The sequence below is a fragment of the Prenolepis imparis genome, unplaced genomic scaffold (assembly GCF_030444845.1).
Source record: "Prenolepis imparis isolate NDT839.2.m4 unplaced genomic scaffold, iyPreImpa1.0 SCAF_15, whole genome shotgun sequence".
Taxonomy (NCBI): domain Eukaryota; kingdom Metazoa; phylum Arthropoda; class Insecta; order Hymenoptera; family Formicidae; genus Prenolepis; species Prenolepis imparis.
The window spans coordinates 2,996,636-3,022,063 of record NW_028141173.1 but is presented as its reverse complement, the minus strand read 5'-3'; the positions used below and the strand labels follow the sequence as shown (position 1 = coordinate 3,022,063).

General features: G+C 30.1%; 1 protein-coding gene across 4 annotated transcripts in view; it reads right to left on the bottom strand.

Annotated features, from left to right (window-relative positions):
- The window catches only part of LOC145946157 (venom dipeptidyl peptidase 4), a 366,319-nt gene that overhangs the window by 338,587 nt on the left and 2,304 nt on the right, over nt 1–25,428 (bottom strand). For 2 of the 4 annotated variants that reach the window (XM_083055639.1, XM_083055641.1), the window contains exon 2: nt 21,476–21,777. In XM_083055639.1, coding sequence (XP_082911765.1) covers nt 21,476–21,658 — 183 coding nt within the window. In that variant the 5' untranslated portion in view covers nt 21,659–21,777. Of the gene's footprint in view, nt 1–4,319; nt 4,615–21,475; nt 21,778–22,290; nt 22,460–25,428 lie in introns of those variants that run through there. The other 2 variants (XM_083055640.1, XM_083055646.1) reach the window with 2 other exon arrangements.

The window sequence follows — 25,428 nt, the reverse complement described above, 5'->3', positions numbered from 1 at the left end:
AGCTCGCGCGATCGTTGCCAAACTGATAGTCGAATTTCATGAATGCAGAGGCAGAACGACGAATCCGCATTCCTGACTGAATTTTGCAATCCTCTTGCTTGCATAAAATAAAACTGGTATTCTTTTTTTATTTAATTTCAGACATAACTGTAATAAACTGTATCATTCGATTTTTCACCAGCTTGAATATTAATACGCGCCTTAATTATTCAGAAAAAGTATCGTAATAATTATTTGTTAATAAGTCATTCACATTGGTCATTTCTGTAACATTTTATTGAAAATTAATAATATTATGCAAGATTTTATACGTCATAAGTATACAGGGTACACAAGAAGTATTAAAACTCCTTAATTGTACAAGTGCATTTTCGAAAAAAATGTTTCTATAAGGTGTTTCCATGACGCCACCAAGATTGGGACAAAATCGCCTTGAACTTTTTAAATGGAACTACTCTTTTTTTTTTACATAAATTGATTTCTTGTAATGTTCAACATAAAAATTCACGTTACCAAAGATCAAACTGATAAGAATAAACAGACATTTTTTAATTTTTGTCTAAAACATTTCGGAAATACGTAGTTTTCGAATTATAAAATTAAAGAGTTTCAACCCTTCTACTACATCCTTTAATAATATTTTAATCATGCATAAATAAAATACGACGTAAAAGTGAAAAAAAGTGAAAAAATCGATATCTCCGAAACTATAACAGGTAGAATTATGCAGTTTTCACTTTTTTTTCTCTCTTGTTTTATCGTGTACATTTCAAGACTCCAGCATTTTCGACCAGAACTCGATATATCGATTTTTTTAAATTAATACTTTTACGAAACATTTAGAAAATCACGAGTTCTGGTCGAAAGTGGAGTTTTGAATTGTACACGCTAAAGCAAGAAAAAAAGTGAAAACCGCATTAATCTATCTGTTATAGTTTCCGAGATATCGAATTTTTTAAATTAATTCACTTTTACGAAATATTCGAAAATCGCAAATTTTCCTTTATCTATCAAAAAATAATCAAGAACTATATAATTTTAAATAATTAAATAATACATTGTGCCTGAGAAAGAATCAAGAAATAAAAAAAGATATATACATTCACCGACACCTCGTGGCCACCGTAATCCTCCGTAATTGTCCGTGCATTGTCCACATAAATGAAAACCAGATCTTTCCGACTACTCGAACGCCCGAAACGACGAACGTCGGTTTTAAAAAACGCGAGATGCGCGACCGCGTAATTCAATGGGTATAAATCGAGACGATTGTCCGTCGTTAAAGTCGACACTCCCGTACACGTCACGCGCGACTTTAACAGATATGAAACACTCATCACTGCGCGATACACGTGTTTGGAGAATGGCATCTCGCGACCAACACTTTAATTCGCGAAGCGATGCACGCCAATGAAGAATAATTAGCGCCATCGACGCGTATTTCACTCATTCGTTTCGGTTACTCACCCTCCCCCTCGCGCAAACGTATCCGCTATTATCTTATTTACGCATATTTTGCTTGTCTCATCGGCCTTTCAAATTGCAAAATATCGAGAACCTTCGCGGCAACTGAGATTACTTTCGTCGCAATTAATCCGTCACCACGCTTTTTCCCTACTCTTTTCGACGCTTCTCTATCTTTCAGACATCAGATAATGCTCGAGACGCCGCGCCGGTCAAACCAACCAACTGCGCGAACGTGCGTAAAGCCCGTGTCACTTGAAGCTGCCTCAACCTGATTGGCTGAATTCTGATCCGCGATCCGCAATCTCAATCCGATCCGCGTCCGCAATACGTAGTGTGACACGGGCTTTATAAAGAGATTCCGCGACGATGTAATCACGCACGAGATGATGCAGTATCCGAAAGACGTGTCGATCGCGATCGAGCGAGCCACTGGATGGACGGTCATTGTCGTTATTACGCTCTCCCGATGTTGTTATCAATGCTTCTCGATATTTCGGTACTCGAAGCACCCGATCAGACGAGCGAAATATGCGTAATTTAAGAGAAAATGGCGTGTCGCGACGAACCGCGGATACGTTCACGCGAGAGGCAGGACGAGTAACTAAAACGAATTAGCGAAATACGCATCGTGCGAGCCAATTAATACCTCAAAACGATCGTCCATCGTTATTAATAAATAAATTGAGCGTCTCCAATATACGGTCGTACGCACAACTGGTTCGGAACGGACGAAAAGATACGTCGACACGGAGTGATCGCGATCCGACTATTCCCGGGCGCCGCTGGAGACGAACTGAACATTACCAGTAACGAGACGAGCAACACGCCGAGTAGTGGTGGGGGTAAGATAGAGGTCGCGCCGGTCGCGGCGTACGCCGAGAGCTCACGACGCGACGCTTCTTCCGCTATTACACAATTAGCGCTTTTATTTATTTAGGCGGCGAAAAAATTGACGCTAATCTATTAAAAAACTAATGACGGTCATATAAAATCAACACAACTAATTTGAACAATCTTGTGATCATTATTTAATTATTAATTATATTTAGATGTTTGATCTCTTTCTAAATAATTAAAGACAATATTATATAAATAAATATTATAAATAAATATTATAAATAAATATTATAAATAAATATATATAGATTAAAGATTATATATGGACAATAATGTAAATTATATATATGGAGTATAGATTAATAATATAGGGTACATGTAAAATTTTAAATTAATTATAGACAATATAGAGATATTTTAATAGTTATTTTTCTCTATTAGCTTATTATTTCATATACATATAAAGCCAGCTACTAAACTTTCTTGACTTTTTCCATGCATTTTCATACAACCTATACATCAGGTAAGTTTTAATAATTAATTATTTTATAATCGGAACAGTTTAAATTAATTATTTAAACGAAATCTGGCTATGAAATTATTTATTCGAAACGTCGAAGAATTAAAATAGACTTTGTTTTGATTTTTATAACATTTCTTCGCGTGCCAAACTATGTATGTAATTCAACAAAGATTGTAATTAAACAAAGTACATATTGTACGCAATATATATCATCTAATTACATCTCATCATAAACAGTCGTATTCATCAAATCACGTCATTCTCATTCTGTATAACTTTCTCTGACAATGGGATTATATATGAATACACATAAACTTGAAATAATTTATTTTTGCTTTTTGTCCGTTCCGCGTGATCATTCAAAGCGATGCCGTTTTAATGCTAAATAAAACTGATAGAAAAGAGACCAAGAAATTTTGCATTACGCAGCATTCTTTATTTAAACTAGAACAACACAAGCGCGCGCTATTCTTTGGTTTTATATTAAAAAGAATGATATTAAAAAAAAATAATATAATTTATTTAAACTTGATTAATATTTTTTGACAGAAATCAGCTGATTAAAGCATTAATTTGCTAATTCAATTTTAAAATAAAAATGTTATAAAAATTAAAATTATGTTTTAAAACATAATTATTATTATAATAATTATTATTTATTATAAATATTGTCAAGTTTTTTCCCCAAAGACAACATATTTTTTGCCCGGCCTAGAAACATCATATATTTTAATTGTAGACCAAAAGGAAACTTTATGTAAATTTTGAAGCAAATCGAAGGTGATGAACATCAATATAGAAATTTACCGTTTGTGTGTGTGTTGGATATATTGTAAATGAAATAATAAATAAAAATTAACAACTGCTAGATAATATAAATTTTGCAATAGAATATAGAAATTTACCTTTCGAGTATATAAAAGCGTTTACGATTGCAAAAATAATACGGGTGTGTGAAGTTGGCACCCCTATGTTATGATATCATAGTTCTGTTAAGAGTTCTGAGTTATTTAGAATCATAGGAAGAGTTCTTGATCATTTTTAGAAATAGTTCCGGTCATTATGATAATGAAAATCAATTTCGAAAAATAGGGGTGCCAACTTCACATTTTTTTACACATCGAGTTCAAATAGTTCTGAACAGAGAGTTTTAAGATTCTTTTAAATAGTTACATAGTTCCTGATTATTTCTTGAAAGAGTTCTGCAATTTTTAGATAAAAAATACGTACTTTTATTATCGAAGATATTTCTAAAATATCAAGTTCTGGTGAAAAATGTTATTCTGAATCGTACTCGATAAAACAACAAAAACCTGAAAACCGCATGGCTCTATTATAGTTTCCGAGATATCGATTTTTAAAAATTAATCCACTTTTACGTCGAGACTTCGACTGGACATACGAAACATTTCTATGTGCGAATCGAGAAATACGACGTAATCACGTCAAATTATCAGACAAAAATAATGTAATAAATAAGAAATTTATTCACCATGTATCGTTGTATCGCCGTAACACGATCGCCAACTGGTCCAAAGCACCGTCGTTGTGTCCATATAGGCAGTAAACACTCACTCACACACGAGAGACTAAGATGCGTTCATCGAAAAATTCAGTTCGCGATCACTCTTATTCGCGCGTGAGATTCGTTAAAAAAAACGAAACCGATTCGACACTCCCGATATCCCGTTTGTACGCGAGATTAGACGAAAATCACGAAGTTCTTTCGCCAACAACCTTCCGATCGACGCGCCACGTAAGAACTGAGACGCGAGGGCGCTAGTCTAAACAAAAAGATAGTACCTCCCCCCCCCCTCCCACGCCCCCCCTCCCACGCACGTTCTCACGAATTCCGTGGAAAGTGAAAGCGATAATATTTCCGGAATCCTATGTACGATCCTTTTTCGAGTTTCAATCGCCTTTCGTATTTATTTCTTACGGAAGAAAAGTTTCTTTCGCGTGTTTGAAAAATAATATATTAAATTCAATGCACGCGATAAGCAACTCCACCGACATCCACGTAACACCATATATTCTTGTCAATCGCGAACACGCTAATTATTATCGCACATCTTAATTAATTCGAAAGTTCACTTACTTGTCGTTTTAATTAGTCCCGATATTCATTCGCGCGCGAGATTCAGGAAAGAATACGAAATAATTTCGCCGAGATCTTTCGAGATGTAACGTCTCACTGTGACACGTAACTAATTAATAAGAACAGGTGTACCAACCTTTTCATTATTTCTCCCCCGCACCTCCGTAACTACGGTTGAGCCAATATTTCGGCGCGAAATTACGAATAATTTTTCAGACTCATAAATATTTTTATTTCCATATTAAAATTATATTTCTCTCGTAAACAACAATACGATTAATTCGATTTACGCATTACGTGACATATTTATTATGATTGCGAATGAAGAAAACATCGCTGTCATATATAATTCGATTAAATAATTTCGAAAATTCACTTCATATTTTTGATGTGCACGATCGCTCGTCGCAAGTGATAGTTGATACTCTCGTACATACATACATTCGGCAAAAAATACTAACCATCTCATCAAAACTTTTCCGAGCTGCAACACAAGCCGGGAGCCGGGACAAAAAATATCAGTCCTCTTTCTTCTTTATTTTTTTGCCAACGAGCATTTCGACGCAGGTGTGCGATAACAGTTCCTCTCAAATTTCTAACATGTCTTAAACTTTCACTTGCGCGTTTTTCGTATTAAAGGCATATTACTTTTACACGTTTGAAAAATAATGCGAGAAATAAATTCAACTTACAGAACAAGAAGTTCACTTCATCCACGACGCAACATATTTTTTATCGCGATCATAGACCCGGTTAAGAAAACAACTGATCGTTACCGCATACATTTCAATTAATTAAAAAATACACTCGAGATTTTTAATGCGCGATCGCATGCGAGATTCAAAGAAAAGTGTGAAATAATTTCAACGAGATTTTCTTCGAGATGATGAGAAAAAGGAGTCTTTCACTGTGAGACGGCATTAAAGAGGACGAGAACAGTAGTACCAACTCTTTTTTTTTCCTGTCCTTTTCTACCGCGAAATAAATTACTGATGATTTTTCGAACTCATGATATTTTAAACTCTCTGTATTAAAATCGTATTTCTCTCGCGAAAAACAAAATGATTAATTCGATTAATTCGAACGCGATGTTATTTCATTCGCGACGCGATATACATATTTTTTTCGATCGCGAATCGATAATATGCTAATACGGAGCAATTAATAATTATAATTAATCATCGCGATTGATCAGATAATATTCTGATTTATTTCAATCGCTTATTGCGCACTGTCCCGAATTCACACGCGAAATTAAATGAAAAAGAAATGGAATAATCGAGATTTTCTGCACTAACACATAAAGGTGCGAAATGTAAATGTACTTAAGTGTAAATAATAAAGTGTAAATAATAAATAAAGTGCAAATGTGTGTGTGTGCAATAAGGTACAAATAACTGCGCTAGTCAAAAGAAGTTCGCTTCTTAGCGCGGAATATTCAAAAATATCATATTCATTAAAGTGTTTCTGTAAAATAAATGACATTAAAAATGAAATAAATATGTTAACATTAACATTATTTTAATTAATAACACGGCATTGGATAAATTACTATGAAAATGGTACAGTGATAAGAAACAATTAAAATTATTCAAAAACGGTGCATTGATTTTAACATCTCGTATAATTTTATTTTTTTAGTCATTCGAGATTTGTAATAATTCTGGATTTATAATCATTTTTTATTTTGCAGTGTTGATATATATACATATATCAACATTTATTGTAATATACATATACGTATATATACGTATATGTATATTACATAAATTCACTATTTTATTATGTTTGCTTTTAGGGATGTACAATAAAATATTATTTCGACGCGAGAGAGTTGACCTTGGAAATATTATGCGCCGAGACACGAGACTCGGGCAGCGAGCAGTGCCCACCCCCATTCCTCCCCCATTCCCCCCCTCCTCCCGCGCCTCGCAGCTGCGCCAGTCAGGCACGTCTATCGTCTCATATTACTTGTCGAGACGCGATCGTGGAAAGTACTGTTAGACGGAGTGTACAGATCTGTTTCTTTGCTTTATTTAACTATATCTTTGTCTCTCTTTAACGTATCTGTAAAGAAACGACAATATATTTCAAGATTAAAGTTAACCGACGTTACGTTGGTAGAAACGGTGATTGATTTGACTCACGTAGTATCGTGAAGTTGTCCACCATATAACGAACGAATCGAGCCTCCGTCGTGCATCGCGTCGTTACGTGAGTAATTAGTGAATCGTAATTAAAATCATATCGCAGTAATTCTCAATCGCATGTAATAATCGTCGTTTGAAGTTAACTTTTTGCGTTAATTCGAGTTATCGCGAGTGTCGAACGAATTCGCGTGGCCAAGTTCTCGTGCGATTTTTCCAACGCCGTCTAGTCGAGAGAGAGAGAGGGAGAGAGAGAGAGAGTGCGTGTTCCTTAATTCGTTTTTAACGTCCGGAGTCGGGAGTGCCGTGTAAAGTGTCGCGCGATCCTCGTATTTGGATAATTAGTGCGCGTGTAATCGTAATTAACTGTGTTTTCGCGAGTAACTTTCCACGAATTAATAGGAGCAGCAACGGCAAAGAGAGAAAGAGAAGCCTTGGAGAGAGAGGGGACATCGGGCAACGGGGGAGCAACCGTGAGGTAAATATAACTTATTTATTACTATTTATTACTATTTTTTATTATTCTTTATTATTATTTATTACTATTTGTTAAAAATTTAAGAAAACGAAAAATTTAATTCAAATACAAAAATTAATAGAGCCTTTTGTCAGTTAATTCAAATAATTTGTTTAAAAATTTAATTTTAATTTAAAAGGAGCAGCAACGGTGACCTAGAGGAAGAGGAAGAAGAAGAGGAGGGCATTGGGCAACGGCGGAGCAGCCGGGAGGTAAATATAACTTATTTATTATTATTTATTACTAATTATTAAATATTCAAGAAAACGAAGAATTTAATTCAAATAATTTGTCTAAAAATTGTATTTTAATTAAATATTTTTAATGACTGAAATATTAATTATATTTTGAACATTGCTATAATTTATATTTGTGTTACAGATTAATGTAATATATTACAACTCCGCTGCAGCGCATTGTGTATCGGTGAGTCTAACAATAATTTATTTTCAATTTTATAGATAATGGATTTGTGAAAAAATCATATATAATATATATATTATATAGATATAAAATGTATAAAACAAAAAATATAGAGAACCATACAAATAAAAGTTTTTTCCTGATTTATTAATATATAAAAACTTGCATTGTAATAATAAAAATACAATAGTAAAATATTTATTTTTGTCAAGAATAATTAATATTTGTATTATTTACTCTGTGATTGTTATCATATTTAACAGAGAAATTTAAACTTTAAATTAAAAATATAAAAATATAGATAAATATTATACCTCACAACTCCATTGTCTTAAAATGAATCAGAAGAGATTAATAATGCAAAAATTCTGGATATATACAACAAATTATTCTTTCTATATAAAAACGCTATCAACTTCTGTCAGAAATATTTTCAAAGTTTTTTTACACAAAAATTAAAATTTTCTAAAATATATTGTTTGTAATTGGAATTTGTAATTTCATTGAAGAAGTTTTATTTATCAGCACTAGACTTTCGTTGTAAATAAATACGAATGCTTTATGATATAAAATACAATTTTGGTAATATTTTATTATACAATACTATTAAAATACAATAATGTAATATTATTTTTTACGCACGAATATTTCTGCCAGAGTTAATTTTTAACTGTAATGGTATATATGTATATAGATACATAGAACATGTGATCTATATTTTCATTTGCGACAATTAAGATATCGTGAGACGATATGATATGGAAAGAATTTTATGAGAATTTCTCTGATTAATATATTTATCACAATAAAAATAATAATATCTATTACAATAAAATATAAAACATGTCTGATTAATTTTACTATGCAGTAGTAAATGTTTTATATTTTATTGTGATAGATATTATCAAAATTCTCAAAACTCTTTCCATATCATATCGTCTCACGATTGCCATGATTTTCAGGGTAAATTTTAAAAGAACATTCTCTCAGTGTATACATACGCATGTATACACAGAGTGTCCCATTTTAATTAACACATTACTATTTTTCGAAAACCAAAGCTTTCTTCGAAAAATGTTTTATACTAAAGTTAGGATTTCAAGGGAGACTTACATCTTGTCGTAAGCATAATTTCAGACATTTTTGAGATTTTAAGGTCATTATTATACTTTTTTAAACGGAACCACTATAATTTTCTTATATAAATCGATTCGTAATATGTGACGTAAAAAAATTATTAGAATAGAATAGTCGAAAAATAAATAATTTATAAGGTATTTTATGTTTCATTCTGACACAGTTTGATAAAAAAATGAAATATCTTGTAATTTACATATGTTTCGATAATCTTATCTTAATAATTTTCTGCATAGAATATTGAGATGAATCAATTGGTGTAAAAAAAGCATATAGTTATTTTTAGAAAAGAGCAGTTGCACGTTGCAAATTGCAATTTTTTTTTAAATTATAAGAATATATTTTTTTACACCAATTAATTTATCTCATTATTTTATACAGAAAATTATTATTAAGGTAAGATTATCGAAAAATGAGTACATTATGAGATATTTCAAATTTTTTGTCAAGATGTGTCAGAAAATGAAACAAAAAATATAATAAAACGTAAACTAATCATTTTTCGACTATTCACTCTAAATAATTTTTTACGCCAAATATTACGAAGAATCGATATATGTAAGAAAATTATGGTGATTCCATTTAAAAAAGTAATGATAATCTCGAAATCCTAAAAATACTTTTACTTGAAATAAAACTATGCTTAGACAAGACGTTTCCCTCGAAATCTTACAACTTTTGTATGAAACATTTTTCATACAATATTTCAATGGAAGTGGTTTTTTAAAAATGGCAATGCGTTATTTAAAATTGAACATATTGTATATATTATATGTATATATATATATTGCATAACTATATCATATCGATTTTCTAAACGCTATCTTACGATATTAGCTAAAATTCTTTGATCAAAAAAACACGAAAAGAACAGAACTAGAAAAGTTTGTGACTTACACTCACGTTAGGCTCGCCCTCCGTCATGGTCCTCGAGTTTTCGTCACAAATAGACGTCTGCACTCACAATAATAAAATCACTTTTCTCTCTCTCTTTCTCTCTCTCTCGTCACCACTTTTTCTTCTCTCCTTTATGCAGTCTCAATATTCACTATCGGCCGATTTTCCGTCAATCGGCTCGAATTCAATGGATCCAGTCCATTAATCACTGCTTAGCGGTCGGCACGGAAAACGAAACCTGTATTTAATTTTTCATGCAATGTCGCTTTATATTCCAATGGGAGTCGGATATGTAGGAAAGAAAGAATACAGGAGAATAAAGAGAGATATAGGGCAGGGTGTGAAAATTGTCAGCGTTGCATATGTTGCATATGTACTGTGTAAAAGGACGGGATCAAGAATGGAATATATATATATATATATATATATATATATATATATTGAAATAAAATCTGTCAGTCTAATGAAAAAAGAGAGCAATCTCCGGTGCTTTTTTCCCATTACTTGCGATCTTCATTAAATACAGAAAGCTTTAAAATATTATATATATATATATATATATATATACATATATATATATATATTAATAAATTCAAAATTTAATAACAAATCTCTGCTAAATTTGATGTTGCTTAGTGAAAATTCAATTAAATCATTGCTCCAGCTAGATTGAGAACTTTATTTTTTGATTGTGATTCAATATTTGTGGGGCAATTAAATATCAAATTAAATTTTTGTTAATAAAGTCAACAAAATTTCAAAATATGATTTTTGTCAATTTTTTCAAGATAAAGAGTTAATAATATATACATTGGCTTTCTTATTGTATAATTAATTTACGTATGTATTTCAAATCTTATATTTTATTTTATTTACTATTAAATTTTAATTGCGAAAATAATAATTCAAAGCATACAAATGCATTTATTATAGTAATTATATTAATTCAATTATCACGATGCAATACATTCTGCAAAGAGCCAAAATAGATATCGAATAATTTTTCAAAATTATTCGATATCTATTTTTTTGTTCGCGAGAGAGATTGTGTCCTTATTTTAATCTATATCTATATTTAATTTATATCATTATCCACAAAAAGATTTTTTTTATATTTTTTATTTCATGATAAAACTAATTAAAATATTTTTGTAAACGCAGCTTGAGTTCAAAGTTTGCCGATTTGCAACATTATCGATTTCATTGTTTATCTCTCTGCTTCTTAGAATAAAGTTTAGACAAATCCATATATTTCTCTTCCACGCGATAAACTTTATGCAGCCCATGCATAGTTTTTACTAAGACATTCTTGAACATTTTCGATGCCTGGAGGTGATATGAAAATAGGTCACGTACGCAATTACACATGGCTCGAAATAATTAAGCGCGGTGAAATCGATCATTGTTTTATACTGGTCCTTTCTCTTTTCGTGTCTGAATTTCGGGTATAATTACTTGGTTTATATGTGGCAATATATAGCAAATTATAATCGTATGAACATGAACCAATTCGATTTTTAGAGCTATCATGCTAATATACAAATTTGTTTTTTTGACATTGACACATAAAATTAAAGATATAAATAAATAAAAATTTAGATATTTAGAATAAAATAAAATAGAAATTTAGAATAAAATTTAGATATAAAATTAAAATAATTTTTATTGCGTTAATATATTTTATATAGTGTCAATAAAAAAGATTTTTTAATTATAATTAGAATAAATCTCATTGTCAGAAATAATTAAGAAGACTCGCAAAAAATGACTAAAATATAATAGAATTTTTGCTAAATATCTAATATTATTTGTCTTATAGTGAATCATTGTCTTATAGTGAAGATAATTCATTAATATTAAATAATTTTAATCTATAAATTTATTAAAGAATTTATAGTATTGTACCATTCGTGTTTTATCCTTTCCTCGATTTTTATCAAATATTACCTAATGATCAATAAGTCGATAGATCCGGTCGTTTATCTGAAAAATAAAAAAAAGTCTCGCTTTACGACGATTAATTTATTTATATGCCTATATTTACACGAGAAGGCCAACCGGTTCTCGATTGTGGAATCGCCGTGAAAGGATTTTTATACAGGCGGTATACGAAGGTGGGAGAGTTACTATACTCGAGGAAAGGTCGAACTTTCGATATATCCGCGTATCTTAACTCGCGTCCTCGTGCCTCTCTCTGGATAATTTCTCTCTCTTTTTCACGGTCAATGCGTTTATTACCGCTGAGTTATACGTTCTTGAAAATCGGGGACACATAAGCCTGATATAAACGGTCAAGGTAACATCAAGTGAAAACTTGACACTTTGCAAATCGCAGAGATCTCCCTGCTCCATTTAAATTGCGCATACCTTTTTGACATCGTCGTCGATTGCGAAAGCGCAGTTGGAGCTGTGCCATAACATGGCAAGAACAGATAACAGAATTCAGATATTATACCTAACGAGAGATATTAATGATTGCAAGATAAGATATCACGAGATGCACAGAAGTTCATGTTCAAAAGTATGTTATTTTAAAAATAGTCTCAAGCGAATTATCATTCAGCCACATATATGTATATTCATATATATTATACATGTGTTATTATTATAAAAATTATTAATTTTTTTAATTCAATAATAAATGTGATTTCCCCTTTTTATTATTATTTATAAATCTGATAAAATTAACTTATTTCAATATTGACAGTTCTAATTTCACGCATATAGCATGCGATAAAATTTACGTATCGATGAACAAGATATATTTTTTGCCGCAATTTTAGCAAAAAGAAATAATTAATTTTCTGCATTTTGCATATAATATTTTTCTTATAGGACTCGGATCATTTTATCAGCAAAATTTATGTTATGCAGGAAAGAGAAAGAGAGAGATGTGTGTTTTACATATTTTTAAACACAAGAAAAATTATTACGATTGAAATATATTGTAACAATGTAAATTCTAAAAGAGGAGATTTAGCATAGTTGCATGAAAAAAATAAGCTTTTTCAAACTTGCAATTTTTTTCCAATACTGAGAAGATATCGCGTACATACGTGGCAACGGGGACGTAAAAATAACCGCAATTTATACCGAGCAAAGCTCTGTTTACAGCCCGCAAAACAGCATCAAATCGCTCCTGCGAGTGATTCTCTGTACGTCGGAAGCAAATTGGGGGCACGCTTAATTCCGCGTCGCGACACATAAAAAGCGCGGGGACTGTTAAGTCACCCCTGTCGTTCACCCCCCGAAATGTAGTGGTCAATAATAGTAACGAAGTCGACCGATTCTTGTCGACGAGGGGTGGAGAAACGCGCGCGATAAATCGCATCCGGATGTTTATAGGGCCGTCAAAGTTACGCTCGCCTCCGACATTCTGCCTCCGTTACTTTGGGGGTCGCGCCTGTATTACCTATGTCCTGGTGTTGTACACCGTTTGCCGCAGCGTCGGGTAATAATTCAGCGACACCATTATTGGCGCGCTACCATAAATTCGTATTACCCCCGTATACTGTGCATATTAATAATTCCGTGCGTAAAGACGCGTCGCGCCGTTCCGTTGACGATGGCGTCGCTTATCTTCGCGAGAGTCTTACTTACAATTAGAATAAGGAGTAAAGGAAAGAGCACTTGCTCGAAAAAGCCAATGAAGCCAGAACCGAACAAACAAATGATAACATCACAAATAATGACGCTAAATTCAAATATTCAATCAATAACTCTTTTTCAGTATCAGTTACAAAATAATAAATATATTAGGTATTTTAATAAATTTCAAAAATTAATGAAACAGTTAATGTGAAAATGTTTATATTTTTCAAATTCTTTTTTAATTATTTTATCATATAATTTGCAAATTATAAATCATTTGTCAAAATTTAACTTGTGTACAAGAATTGCTTATAAAATAATTCATAAATTGACTTATTTAATTAGAATATTGGATTTCAGATTCTCTAGAGAATCTGAAAAAAAAATAATAAAAAAACAAGCTGTCGAAGTTTTTTACACTCATTGTAGATCACCCTGTATACATATATATCGAAATCAATAATCTTTCAGTTTTCCATTTTAAATATCATCTTTTCTCAATTATTTGACGAAATCAGCAGCTACTTTTTGTGAAGTTAAAAAGTATGTGCGCGAACAAATTGATGTAAAATCAGTTATATTGTGTTACAGGTGTTATATTGTTAGAATTTTGATTTTGGCGCTGTGTATGGAAATGATGTTGAAAAGTTTTGATGCTTATGGAATTTATTTCTGTAATAACTGTACAATAGAAGCGCTGCAATTTTCACTTTCCTAAAAGTTATACTAAATATTTCTGTAGAAAAAATGTTTATATCATATAAATAACTAAATAAGTAAATAATTTATGAATATTTTTACTACAAAAATACAATATCTTAATTGTATCGCTATTGATTAAAGTTGAGAAATGTTAAATAATATAAAATCTTTCAACAATTGAGACTAATATTTTAAGAAATTCTTAATGTGCGTCTGTTTATCGTGATTAGTAAATATTTTTAATAAATTGTCATCTTTCTATTTTCAAAATTTTTAAACTGTTTAATAAATCTAACAGAATTGTTTTAATAACAGAAATATGTTATATGAAATAGAAAATGTTTATTTCGTATGTTTTGATGCATTCTCGTATCGATATAAACTTGAAAGACCTAGTTTCGTTATAGAAATATCTCTGCTATTTCAGAACATACCTTTGCTATTATCGCAACAGACAACGAAATGTACAAAGGCAGGATTTTACTCACACATGAAAATATTAACGAAATAAATAAATGTTTGATACAAAGAAAAATATATTTGAAAAAGCGAGTCTCTGGAAGCAGAGTGCGCATGTAATATTCCATTGTAGAAAGTAACTTACGTTACGATCACCAAGGGAAACGTAGCAGTGATAATGAAGTTTTGGACACTAAAATCATATTAAAAGTTTAAATCATGTTTATCGCGTGTAATGAGACTAGGAGCAGGAGATACTATAATATTATCATTATATTACACGCATTTAGGTTGGTTAACAAATGTTAGGTCTATAAAAATATATTCATTAAAAATATATGCATTTTATATGTATAATTATAATTGTCACATATAAAGACAAAAAATTATTCATATTTATAACGAGTCGTTTAAAATTTCACAACTCAATGCCACATTATGATTGAAAAATTATCTCTAACAGGTTATCAGTAATAGTAAAAGAATTTTTACAATCTGGAAATTTTTTAATTATTATTTTTGTTTTCTAATTATTATATCATTAATTTTTTTAAATTTTTATTTTGGTATATTAGTACTCTATTAGATCAAACACAAAAGATCTTGCCACATAGACCTCTCTCGAATGTAGATCTAATCTAGAGCAAAATGCAATTCTTCTCCATATCGAGCTTGGGCGTAACATAAAAAAAAAAAAAAAAAAAAACAGGAAGCGCAAGCAAAGAAGCAGATTGTATAAACTGCAGATACAACGATCGCCGCAATGCAACAAGTCCAAAGAAACCTCGTGTGCTTGCGCTGCACACGGTGACGATCAAGAAAAAAAAAAGAAAAAGAGAAGAAAAAGCGTTACGAGAGGGGAAAAGGGGAATTATGCAGGGGGTGAACGAAGGGCGGGAATGCAACTCTCTACGGTACGTGACTGGGACGTCGACGACGATGAAGTTAGATTTATAGTTCCCTTAGGCGTACTGCATCTCTCTCCCTCTCTCCCCTCTCTCTCTCTCTCTCTTTCTCTTATTGTTAGCCGGAAAGCTCGCAGTTTATGTGATGCCGACGTCGGATTGACGTGCCACAATGTCTGCATACGTGTGCTTTTATCGATTATCCTCGAGTTTCGATACCGAATATTGTGTCGCGTGATTTTCTGCAAATTCAGTGACACGGCATCTGTCTGGCAAAAAAAAGACTATCCGCAGGATTTGTGTGATGATATTCGCGAAGAATTGTTTGCAAATGGGGATGGGATTATACTGATGGTTTCTTGATGCGACTAAAAACAATTGAAAAATTTCAGCTATCGGTTTTATAACTGTACTAAAAACGCGCCATTCTTTAATTTTATATTAAAAAGAATGATATTTAAAAAAAAATAATATAGTTTGTTTAAACTCGATTGAAATATTTTTCACAGAAATCAGCTGATTAAAGCGTTAATTTGCTAAATAAATGTTAAAATAATAATATGGTAAAAAATTAGAATAGTAATATGTTATAATTTATAATACCTTATTCTTGATTAATATTTTTTGACAGAAAAATCAGCTGATAACTGTCAAAAATATTATAACATATTATTTAAAACATATTATTATCTTAATTTTTATAACATTATTCATATTACATATTAATTAGCAAATTAACGCTTTAATCAGCTGATTTCTGTTAAAAAATATTAATAAAGCGAAAATTTGTTAATTAAATTTTAAAATAATATGTTATAATAATTAAAATAGTAATGTTTTATTTTATTTGTTACAGGTAGCATTGCTGATAAGCTGCGCGCGAACTTGACTACGAGATTCTCGAGTGTCGAACGGACGTTGATTCGTGCGATTATAGTTTTCGTATCGCTTTTTTTCATTGCAAGTGCAATGCGCGAAATACGCGTGTGTCTCACGCATCGCGTCGGGAGTGCCGTATAAAGTTTCGCGTTTTCGCGAGTGTCGTGAGTGCTACCATAAACTAAGAGAGGAGGAGGAGGCCCGGGGAGGCATCGGGCGACAACGGGGCAACTGTGAGGTAAAACCTAAAAATATTTTTTTGTAACCTACATTGATATATTCGACCGTTTCTAGACATCTGTACACACACATACACTCCTTCCCCACACACACACACACACCCACATGTATAAATATATAATTTGAATATTTTGTTTTCAGATCAATGTGTACTACAATTCCGCTATTGCACCGACCGGTGAGTGAGAAATTGTTTATTAGAATTAAGAAAATATTATAACATCCCTTTCTTAAAAATGCATGTTAAGTCCATTCTCGCAATATTGTTACATTTTTTCTGCGATGCTTTATTGACTGCCTCGATTCGCATTGTGTGTTGCATTTATTAATTTGTCTTAAACTACTTAATACACACAGGAAATCTATTATTAAAGAGTTAAATTTATTCGAATCGCGTTGATGTTTCTAAAAAATTAAAATAAATCATATTTTTTGTTAGAAAAAATAAAACGAAAGATTTTTTTTTAAGTCAATCCCTAATATCAAAGTTAAAAAAATTAAAATTTTATTGCTTTTATAATTTAATTCAACTTTATCAAGTCTACTGATAGAAAACATTTATATATCTTTTACTCTAGTGTAAGAAAAAAACTAAAAATTTTTTGAGATTCAACACTGACAGCAGTCAATAAAACTAAGAGGTGCGTTAAAGAAAATATATATCTTCCTCTCTCTATTTAATATATAACTATAAGCATAGCTTAATTAATATCCAACTTGGAAATTAGAACATAAAAATATTATTGAAGAAAAGTATTCTGCAAAGTCTCTTGACAATTTCGGAGCTGAGAGATTTAGTTTTCATCAATTCACATATAAAGGCATCTCTGGAGGAAAGAAAGAAATCTCTCTCGCTTTTTCTCCCTCTTTCATGTGTAACAGAAATTCATCCCGCACAATTTCCATGGCAGGTGTTAGTTGACGTATTGTACGAATATTCCAATATTCCCCATAGATCTTCCAGAGCTAACGAGGTTGCCTGGGTTATCCGCGTTCACTCCAGACTACCAATATCGAATTCCACCTACCGTGAATCTCATTTAGTAAGGATGATGAACGCGGTCCGCGTAACTTTGCATCATTTCAACGCGAAATGATGTTGCGCGGACGAATTGGGTCATTTGAATATAAAGTGTAACGCGACGAGACAATGTCTTTTGCTTTACAAACGACGGGACATTATACACAATGTCCCCGAATTATCTAATTGTTCTTTCAATTACGGATGTTGGAAAGCAAAATAAGAGAAACGAAAATTCTGTTTTAATAGCGAAGAAACCAGTAAGATTTATAAAGTTATCGTTAGTGCTGAAATTTAATTAATAATTGATGGAAATAATATATTTTATGATTTTTTTTCAATCTAATAAGAAAATATAAAACGCTTATCTTAATCTAAAAAGAAAATTCTTTAATATACATATAATTTCAAAAAAAAAAATATTTATATGTAGAATTATAAAGATATATGTAGCTATTAATAATAAGAGGAAAATTAAACAATTATAAAACATAATTTGTGATAATATGATAGTCTATTATGATTATCGTGGCGCCATCTCCTAGCTTTAAAAAGGATTCCGATACTGACAGTCTATGATAACAAAGTCTATAATAACACTACAAAACTGCAAAGGCCACGTTTCCCTATAGTTTTGCAATTCATAAAATGCAAAACAATTTAGTCCGTCCAGTCACTGTATCTCGTTTTGCTTTTTGCTTGCATTCTCGTATATTTTCAGAGAAGAAAAATTAATATTTTTTCAAGCGAGATTTATTTTTTTCGGTAATCCTATACAGAATATACAGAATAAAATTGAAATGTCAAATACTGTCATTCTCGCGGTATACGTGAAATACATTTTTTGTATACACAAAAATATAGGAAAATACGTACTTTCTTGTCTCGCAAAGACGAGTTTGACGATCTGTGTTTAATTGCAATTACATAACATCATTTACGCGTCACGGAATAAATTTTAACCGGTACTCTATATATTAATTAATCGAATATAGAGTCAATAATATTATAAATCGTGTGATAGTATTTTTAATTTATATTCTCTTTGCGCTTTGTACATTTCGCGAATAAAGGCTGGAGTTATTAGACTTTATTCGGTTATATATTCCGGCGACAGAAATCGTTCGAACGATGTTACGAATCAATTATATTTAACGATCAACATGCGAATTTAATCTTTGTATTGTGTATTTCACAATCAGCTGGATTAATATTGGTCGAAAAATTAAAAAAGACATTAACGTAAACGTTTCAAAATTAAACGCAATTTTAAATATTCTTCTTATTAAAAAGATCTAAGAAAGTAATAAGTGTTTTTATTTGTACTTGGTTTTTTACAATTCTGCATTAAATTTTGGCTAAAAAAATTTGAAATATTTTTTGAAATTTCTTTTTGAAAGGAAATATTGAAGTCTATATATGTAAAAATAATATTACATGTACTTATTGATTGTTCAATAACAATGTAAAGTATTAATTTAATAAGATGAATTAAAACGTTGTGACCTAAATGATAAAGTAATTTAATTATTAATTTAAAAAACCAGAGTTTTCTGTTAGAGATTCATTAATTTATTTATTAATGTTGTTTCTTTGTATTCTATACCTATACAATTATAGCAAGATATTATTTTATTAAATATATATAAATTCTTTTATATTCCTTTCTTAAGTCTGTTTATAAAGTTTTTCTGAAAACATATTTTCTCTTATGCCGCAAAAAGACTATATTTAGACTTTTCTTTTAAATAAATGACAAAACGACATGTTTTTAAATTTCTATTCTTGAGTCTTGTTTAATGCAAATTTGCAGAACCACGTCTTATTTATAAAACACGCAACATCTGGCATGCTTTACTTGATGGATGTTTTGTTAAGCAGTTTTCCAAATGCTCTTACATTAAATATCAGAAAAAATAACATTACAGTTTTTCTTTATTACTAGCAACGCATCAAAAAACACTATTTATATTAATAAATAATTACCAAAAAGCGCAAATTATTTATTTATGAATAAGTGATTTATACTTTTTATAATAAAAAAACAAATATATAATATAAAAAAAACAACTAATTACAACAATCGATTATTATTTTAATCGATCCATTTCTACCAGCTGCGTTAAAGCAATTTAACGACTGTACGTGCTACTTATGCGACAATTATGTAAATAAATTACAGAGCCTCTCAGAGTCGCACGTAATATTTACACACAAATAAGTTCTTGTCAGAGACTTTTAACCGATCAAAAAAAAAAATGAATATACGCATACATGTCGAATTATGTATGCCAAATATTGAAAATCACACCAGCATTTATTTCAAATGTCAAAACTCGAAGTTTCTTCTCTTTTTTGCACTTGTCATCTACGTAAGAAAAACAAAGTTGAGATAACATCAATAATGAGATAATCACGCATTTATGCAAATATATATAAAATGCTAATTTACAGGAGAATTTTGTGTCGTGATTATATGAATACACATCATTTATCTTCTTAATGAAATTCGCGATGAAAGATTCTGCCGAAACGACATAATTCGATGCGTTTAATGAGATCTAAAATCGCACCTGCGATGTTTTAATCCCCTAATAATGTGTGAACGTGTTTAATCTTTTAATACCTAGCTTTAATCAGCCCCACGCAAATGTATATAAGCTTCTAAGCAGATTTCGCAACATTTGTTCTCCCGTAGTGCTACAATACAAACCTCTAATAAACTACACAATAAACCGTATAAAATGGATTGAGAGTGATAGTAAAACATTTCATGTAATAATGCATGTATAATAATATTGAAATCTCTCTAAATCTCTAACATATGATTTGAACTATGCTCAAATGCGAATTCTACATCTTTCCATTTAATTTTATTCTCAATGAAACATTTCGTATTTCTAATTTTTGCGATAAAACGAAGCGTCATATTTCAGAAAGTGCTGTAAATATCGGTTACACAAAAGTATTTTCAAAGGATAAAGTTCACATGTCAGAAGTCAAGTTGCGCGCGGGATCGCATGTATCAGTTGATTTTTATAATCTCATATTTATTATATATATTTATTATATATATCTCATATTTATTAAATATAAAACATATATATATTTTGTTTTATTTTCATTAGTTATTTGTCGAGGGTATATTTCTCAACATTGACACTGACACTGACATTATTGTGATGTGATTTTACTTCGGTGTTTTTTCAAGTTTATGCTTAAGGTTGCAAAAAGATTTAAAATCTTTGTTTTTCACGCAAAATAGAACTTATCAGTAAACATATGTGCATACATATGTATAGAGACACAATAAAATTATACACACGAGAAAATATTAAATATTTGTTTCAATATTTAACAATTAGTAATTATTATTAAAAAAATATTTGATTAGAATTAAATATTTAATAATTAGAAAACGTTTGAAAATATAAATTTTTGTATACAATGTCTTGCGAGATGACACGTAACTATATCCGGAAGAAGAAGTAGGGAAAAAGAAATTAAAAAAGAAAAAAATGATTCTGTATCTCATTATAAAAGCGTGCATTTTCGCATTTCGCCAGATAAAGGCTTATTACTCGTAATAATGTTTAGTTTAAAAAAAAACCGAGAGAGAAAGTAAATCTTACCGTCTCGTCCCAGCTAATTCCTCTTCCTCGTCTACCCCCGTTAATTATCGTGCTCTTCATAGTATAGCGCATCAACGGATAATAATCCTCCATGTCCTCGCTGTTCTCGCTGACATTTCCATCGATGATTTTCTCGTCCGTTAACCGCATCGTATACTGATGCGCGTAATGTCTCGCCGCCATTCTTTCCGCGGAGATTTTCACTCTCGTTTAACAATCACTGATAAATATTCGAGCTTGCGTTTGCGTTCGAAAACCGACGACGTTATTCGCATCTGCTACGGAAGCAGTTTTACCAAACACTGTCAACAGACGAAAAACGATATGTAGAAAGAGCCAGATGACGTAGAGAGAAATCTAACAACGCGACAAGGATATAAAAACAACAGAAAATCTTTTTTCCACACTTTCGGTTATATATCACTCAATACTCGTGAAGATATAATAATATTTCTAATATTTTTTCTCTATTGTGTGTGTGCGCAGAAACTTAATGGTAATTCCCTTTATAATTAATAAAACATAAGATTTATGGAATAGCAATAATGCTATTAAAATGCTAACGATAATGACGTAAAAAAATAAAATAATATTGATTATTAATATACTAAATTTATATTACATTTAATTTTATAATTTTATAACAAATAAAAATATTACATTTGTAATTAACGAATTTATGCACGATCATCGTTACCTAAGAAACTATTATCTCTTATTTACTTACTTATATATATTATATATATATATTAGACACAATCGGAAAATCGATTTATTTGAAAAATTTATTTAGAATATCTAAACAAGATGCTCACACGATTTCGATATGACTTGACATTATCCTTCACACAATTACTTCGCATATTGCATATGATAAGTGAACAGAACAACCCGTCAAACGAGATACTAATAGAGTCTTAACGTCGCCGGAAACTCGACGTAATCCCAGACACACAAACACTTCCATTACGACGACTAAATTGCACTTGGTACATCCGGATACATATTCTAACATGATGACACAGATTCCTGATTAACTATTTATAATTTATGATAATTACGTTCAAATTTTCTACTATGTATAGCTTGTATAAATCTTGTTTTAGAATTTAGAGTTCTAGGGTATAATTTTAAACTTACAACAATTTTCTTATCATTCTAGGAAAGGAAAAAAATAGAAAATATATTTATCTGAAAAATATTCGAAAGATAGTACTCATCGTATATACGTGCAATGCATATCATTTTTCCTTCATTTTGTTAAAATATTCATACATATACATATATATCTAAAAGTACAAAGATAACGAACTATCAACAGAAACCACACGTGTTAGGCATTACAAAAATTGTGCATTTACATACATTTAGATAACATGTTCCATTTTTTTTTACAATGAGTAAGCTTTAACAATCGCCGACAAAGTATATCTTATCAATCGTAAATACATATAAATAATATCCATTATTTGCATAATTTTTTCTAATTAAAATTAAGTTCTTCAATTCTCTATTTTTTTGGTATATAATTTGATCCTCATGTTTACATTTTTGGGAGAATTTTATTTTGGAGAATAAGCGTTAAAATCGCCAATTTTATTTCACGTGGCGAATTTATTTTACGTGAAAATGCACCGTAATCAATAAAATATATGAGAAAAATTTTAGAAACGAGATGAGGATAAAAATTAGAATAATTTTCAACGAAGAATATCGTTGAAAAATCTATATAAAGAAACATACTCCACTATGCAACAAATTCAAAGGCGCGAAGTCTTTTAATTCTCACTCTTATGCGAAATTCCGTAGAATCTGTTCAGCTAAAAACTTTCACGAAGCAAAACTGATTCGTAATATGCGTCACCTGGCAACTCTCGCGATTCTCTCAGTGAAAGGATGATCTTTCTCTACTAGTCTACTCTACTCTTACGATATAATAATAACGGAATAAAATTCGCAATCTTCACGACTCGAAAAGAACATTGTCTTAAAACTGTATATTGTGTTATTTTACATTTGTCGATACTTTGTTTTTGATTAAATTTTATATTCGTTATCTCAAAGAGATACCTATATGAAATTCAAATTTATCTCTAAATAAATAATCTTTAGATTTATTATATTTAGATATCTGATAAAATGTCAAAATTTGCATTTTAATCCTTTACTACTGTGAATTAATTTAAAATCTCTTATTAATGTGTATTGTGTATGATAAATAATATTTTTTAAATAATTTTAAAGATGTGTGAAACACATGTGTGAAATTCAAATTTAGTGGGAAGATTTTATACTTGATAAAATGTCGAAATTTTCGTTTTGATCTTTTACTACTGTGGATTAATTTAAAATCTCTTATTAATGTGTGTTGTGTATGATAAATAATATTTTTACAATAATTTTAAAGAATTATCTATGAATAAAGAATATGAAATAATGCTGCCACATGTCGACACAATAGTACGACTGCAGCATATTGTCTGTACTTGAATAATAGCACTATGTGCCTACTGCGGTAATTATATACAAATTGCGAAAGTGGTTTCATAACTGACTGATACGTAAATTCGCAGCATATATAGGATGTAGCAAAACTTCCGGTCAATTTCAACGAAATAGAATCCTCGATTGAATTTTAATCAATTTTCAAAAACAACGTCGAGTCTTACAACTTTACATTATCGCTTCGATTATCTTTTTTTTTTTTTAATGCTACACAGAGAGAATTTTCTCTTAGAATTTATAATACTAGAACAACATAAGCGCGCGCTACGCGCGCGCCATTCTTCGATTTTATATAAAAAGAATGATATTTTTATATAAAGTTTGTTTAAACTTGATTAATATTTTTTGACAGAAATCAGCTGATTAAAGCGTTAATTTGTTAATTAAATTTTAAAATAATAGTACGTAATAAAAATTATAAAGTAATAATATGTTTTAAATAAAATGTTATAGTACTTTAAACTCGATTAATATTTTTTCACAGAAATCAGTTAATAACTGTCAAAAGATATTAATCGAGTTTAAACATACTATAACATTTTATTTAAAACATTATTATTTAATAATTTTTATTACTAATTATTCTTTTAAAATTTAATTAACAAATTAACGTTTTAATCAGCTAATTTCTATCAAAAAATACTAATAAATCGTTAATTTGCTAATTAAATTTTAAAATAATAGGTTATAAAAATTTAAATAAAAATATGTTGTAAATAATATGTTATAATGCCTTATCTGCGATTAATATTTTTTGATAGAAAGCACCTGATAACTGTCAAAAATATTAATCGAGTTTAAAAAGTACTATAACATTTTATTTATAACATATCATTATTTTAATTTTTATAACACATTCTTATTTTAAAATTTAATTAGCAAACAAATTAACGCTTTAATCAGCTGATTTCTGTTAAAAAATACTAATAAAGCGTTAATTAAATTTTAAAATAATATTATGACATAAAAAGTAAAATAATGATATGTTATAAATAAAATGTTATAGTACTTTTTAAACTCGATTAATATTTTTTGACAGTTATATCAGCTGATTTCTGTATCATTCTTTTTAACATAAAATTGAAGAATAACGCGCGCTTGTGTTGTTCTAGTCCTTTTCTAAAAAAAAACATGTTAAATCTATTCCCGCAATTATTGTTGACAATCATCGCGAGGATCAGCAGTTTGACAGTTTATCCAAAATTAAATTAAATTAAATAATAATATATGTTTTAATATTTTAAATTGGATTAATATTTTTGACAGTTATGAGCTGCTTTTTTCAAAAAATATTAATCGCGGACAAATAAGTTTATATTAAAAGAATATATTATAACATACTCGTATAATATTATTTACATATCTACAACATATTATTATAATTAAAATTATAATATTTTGTAAGTAATAAACACAGAGGATTTTATCTTAAAATTTACCCTGAAAAT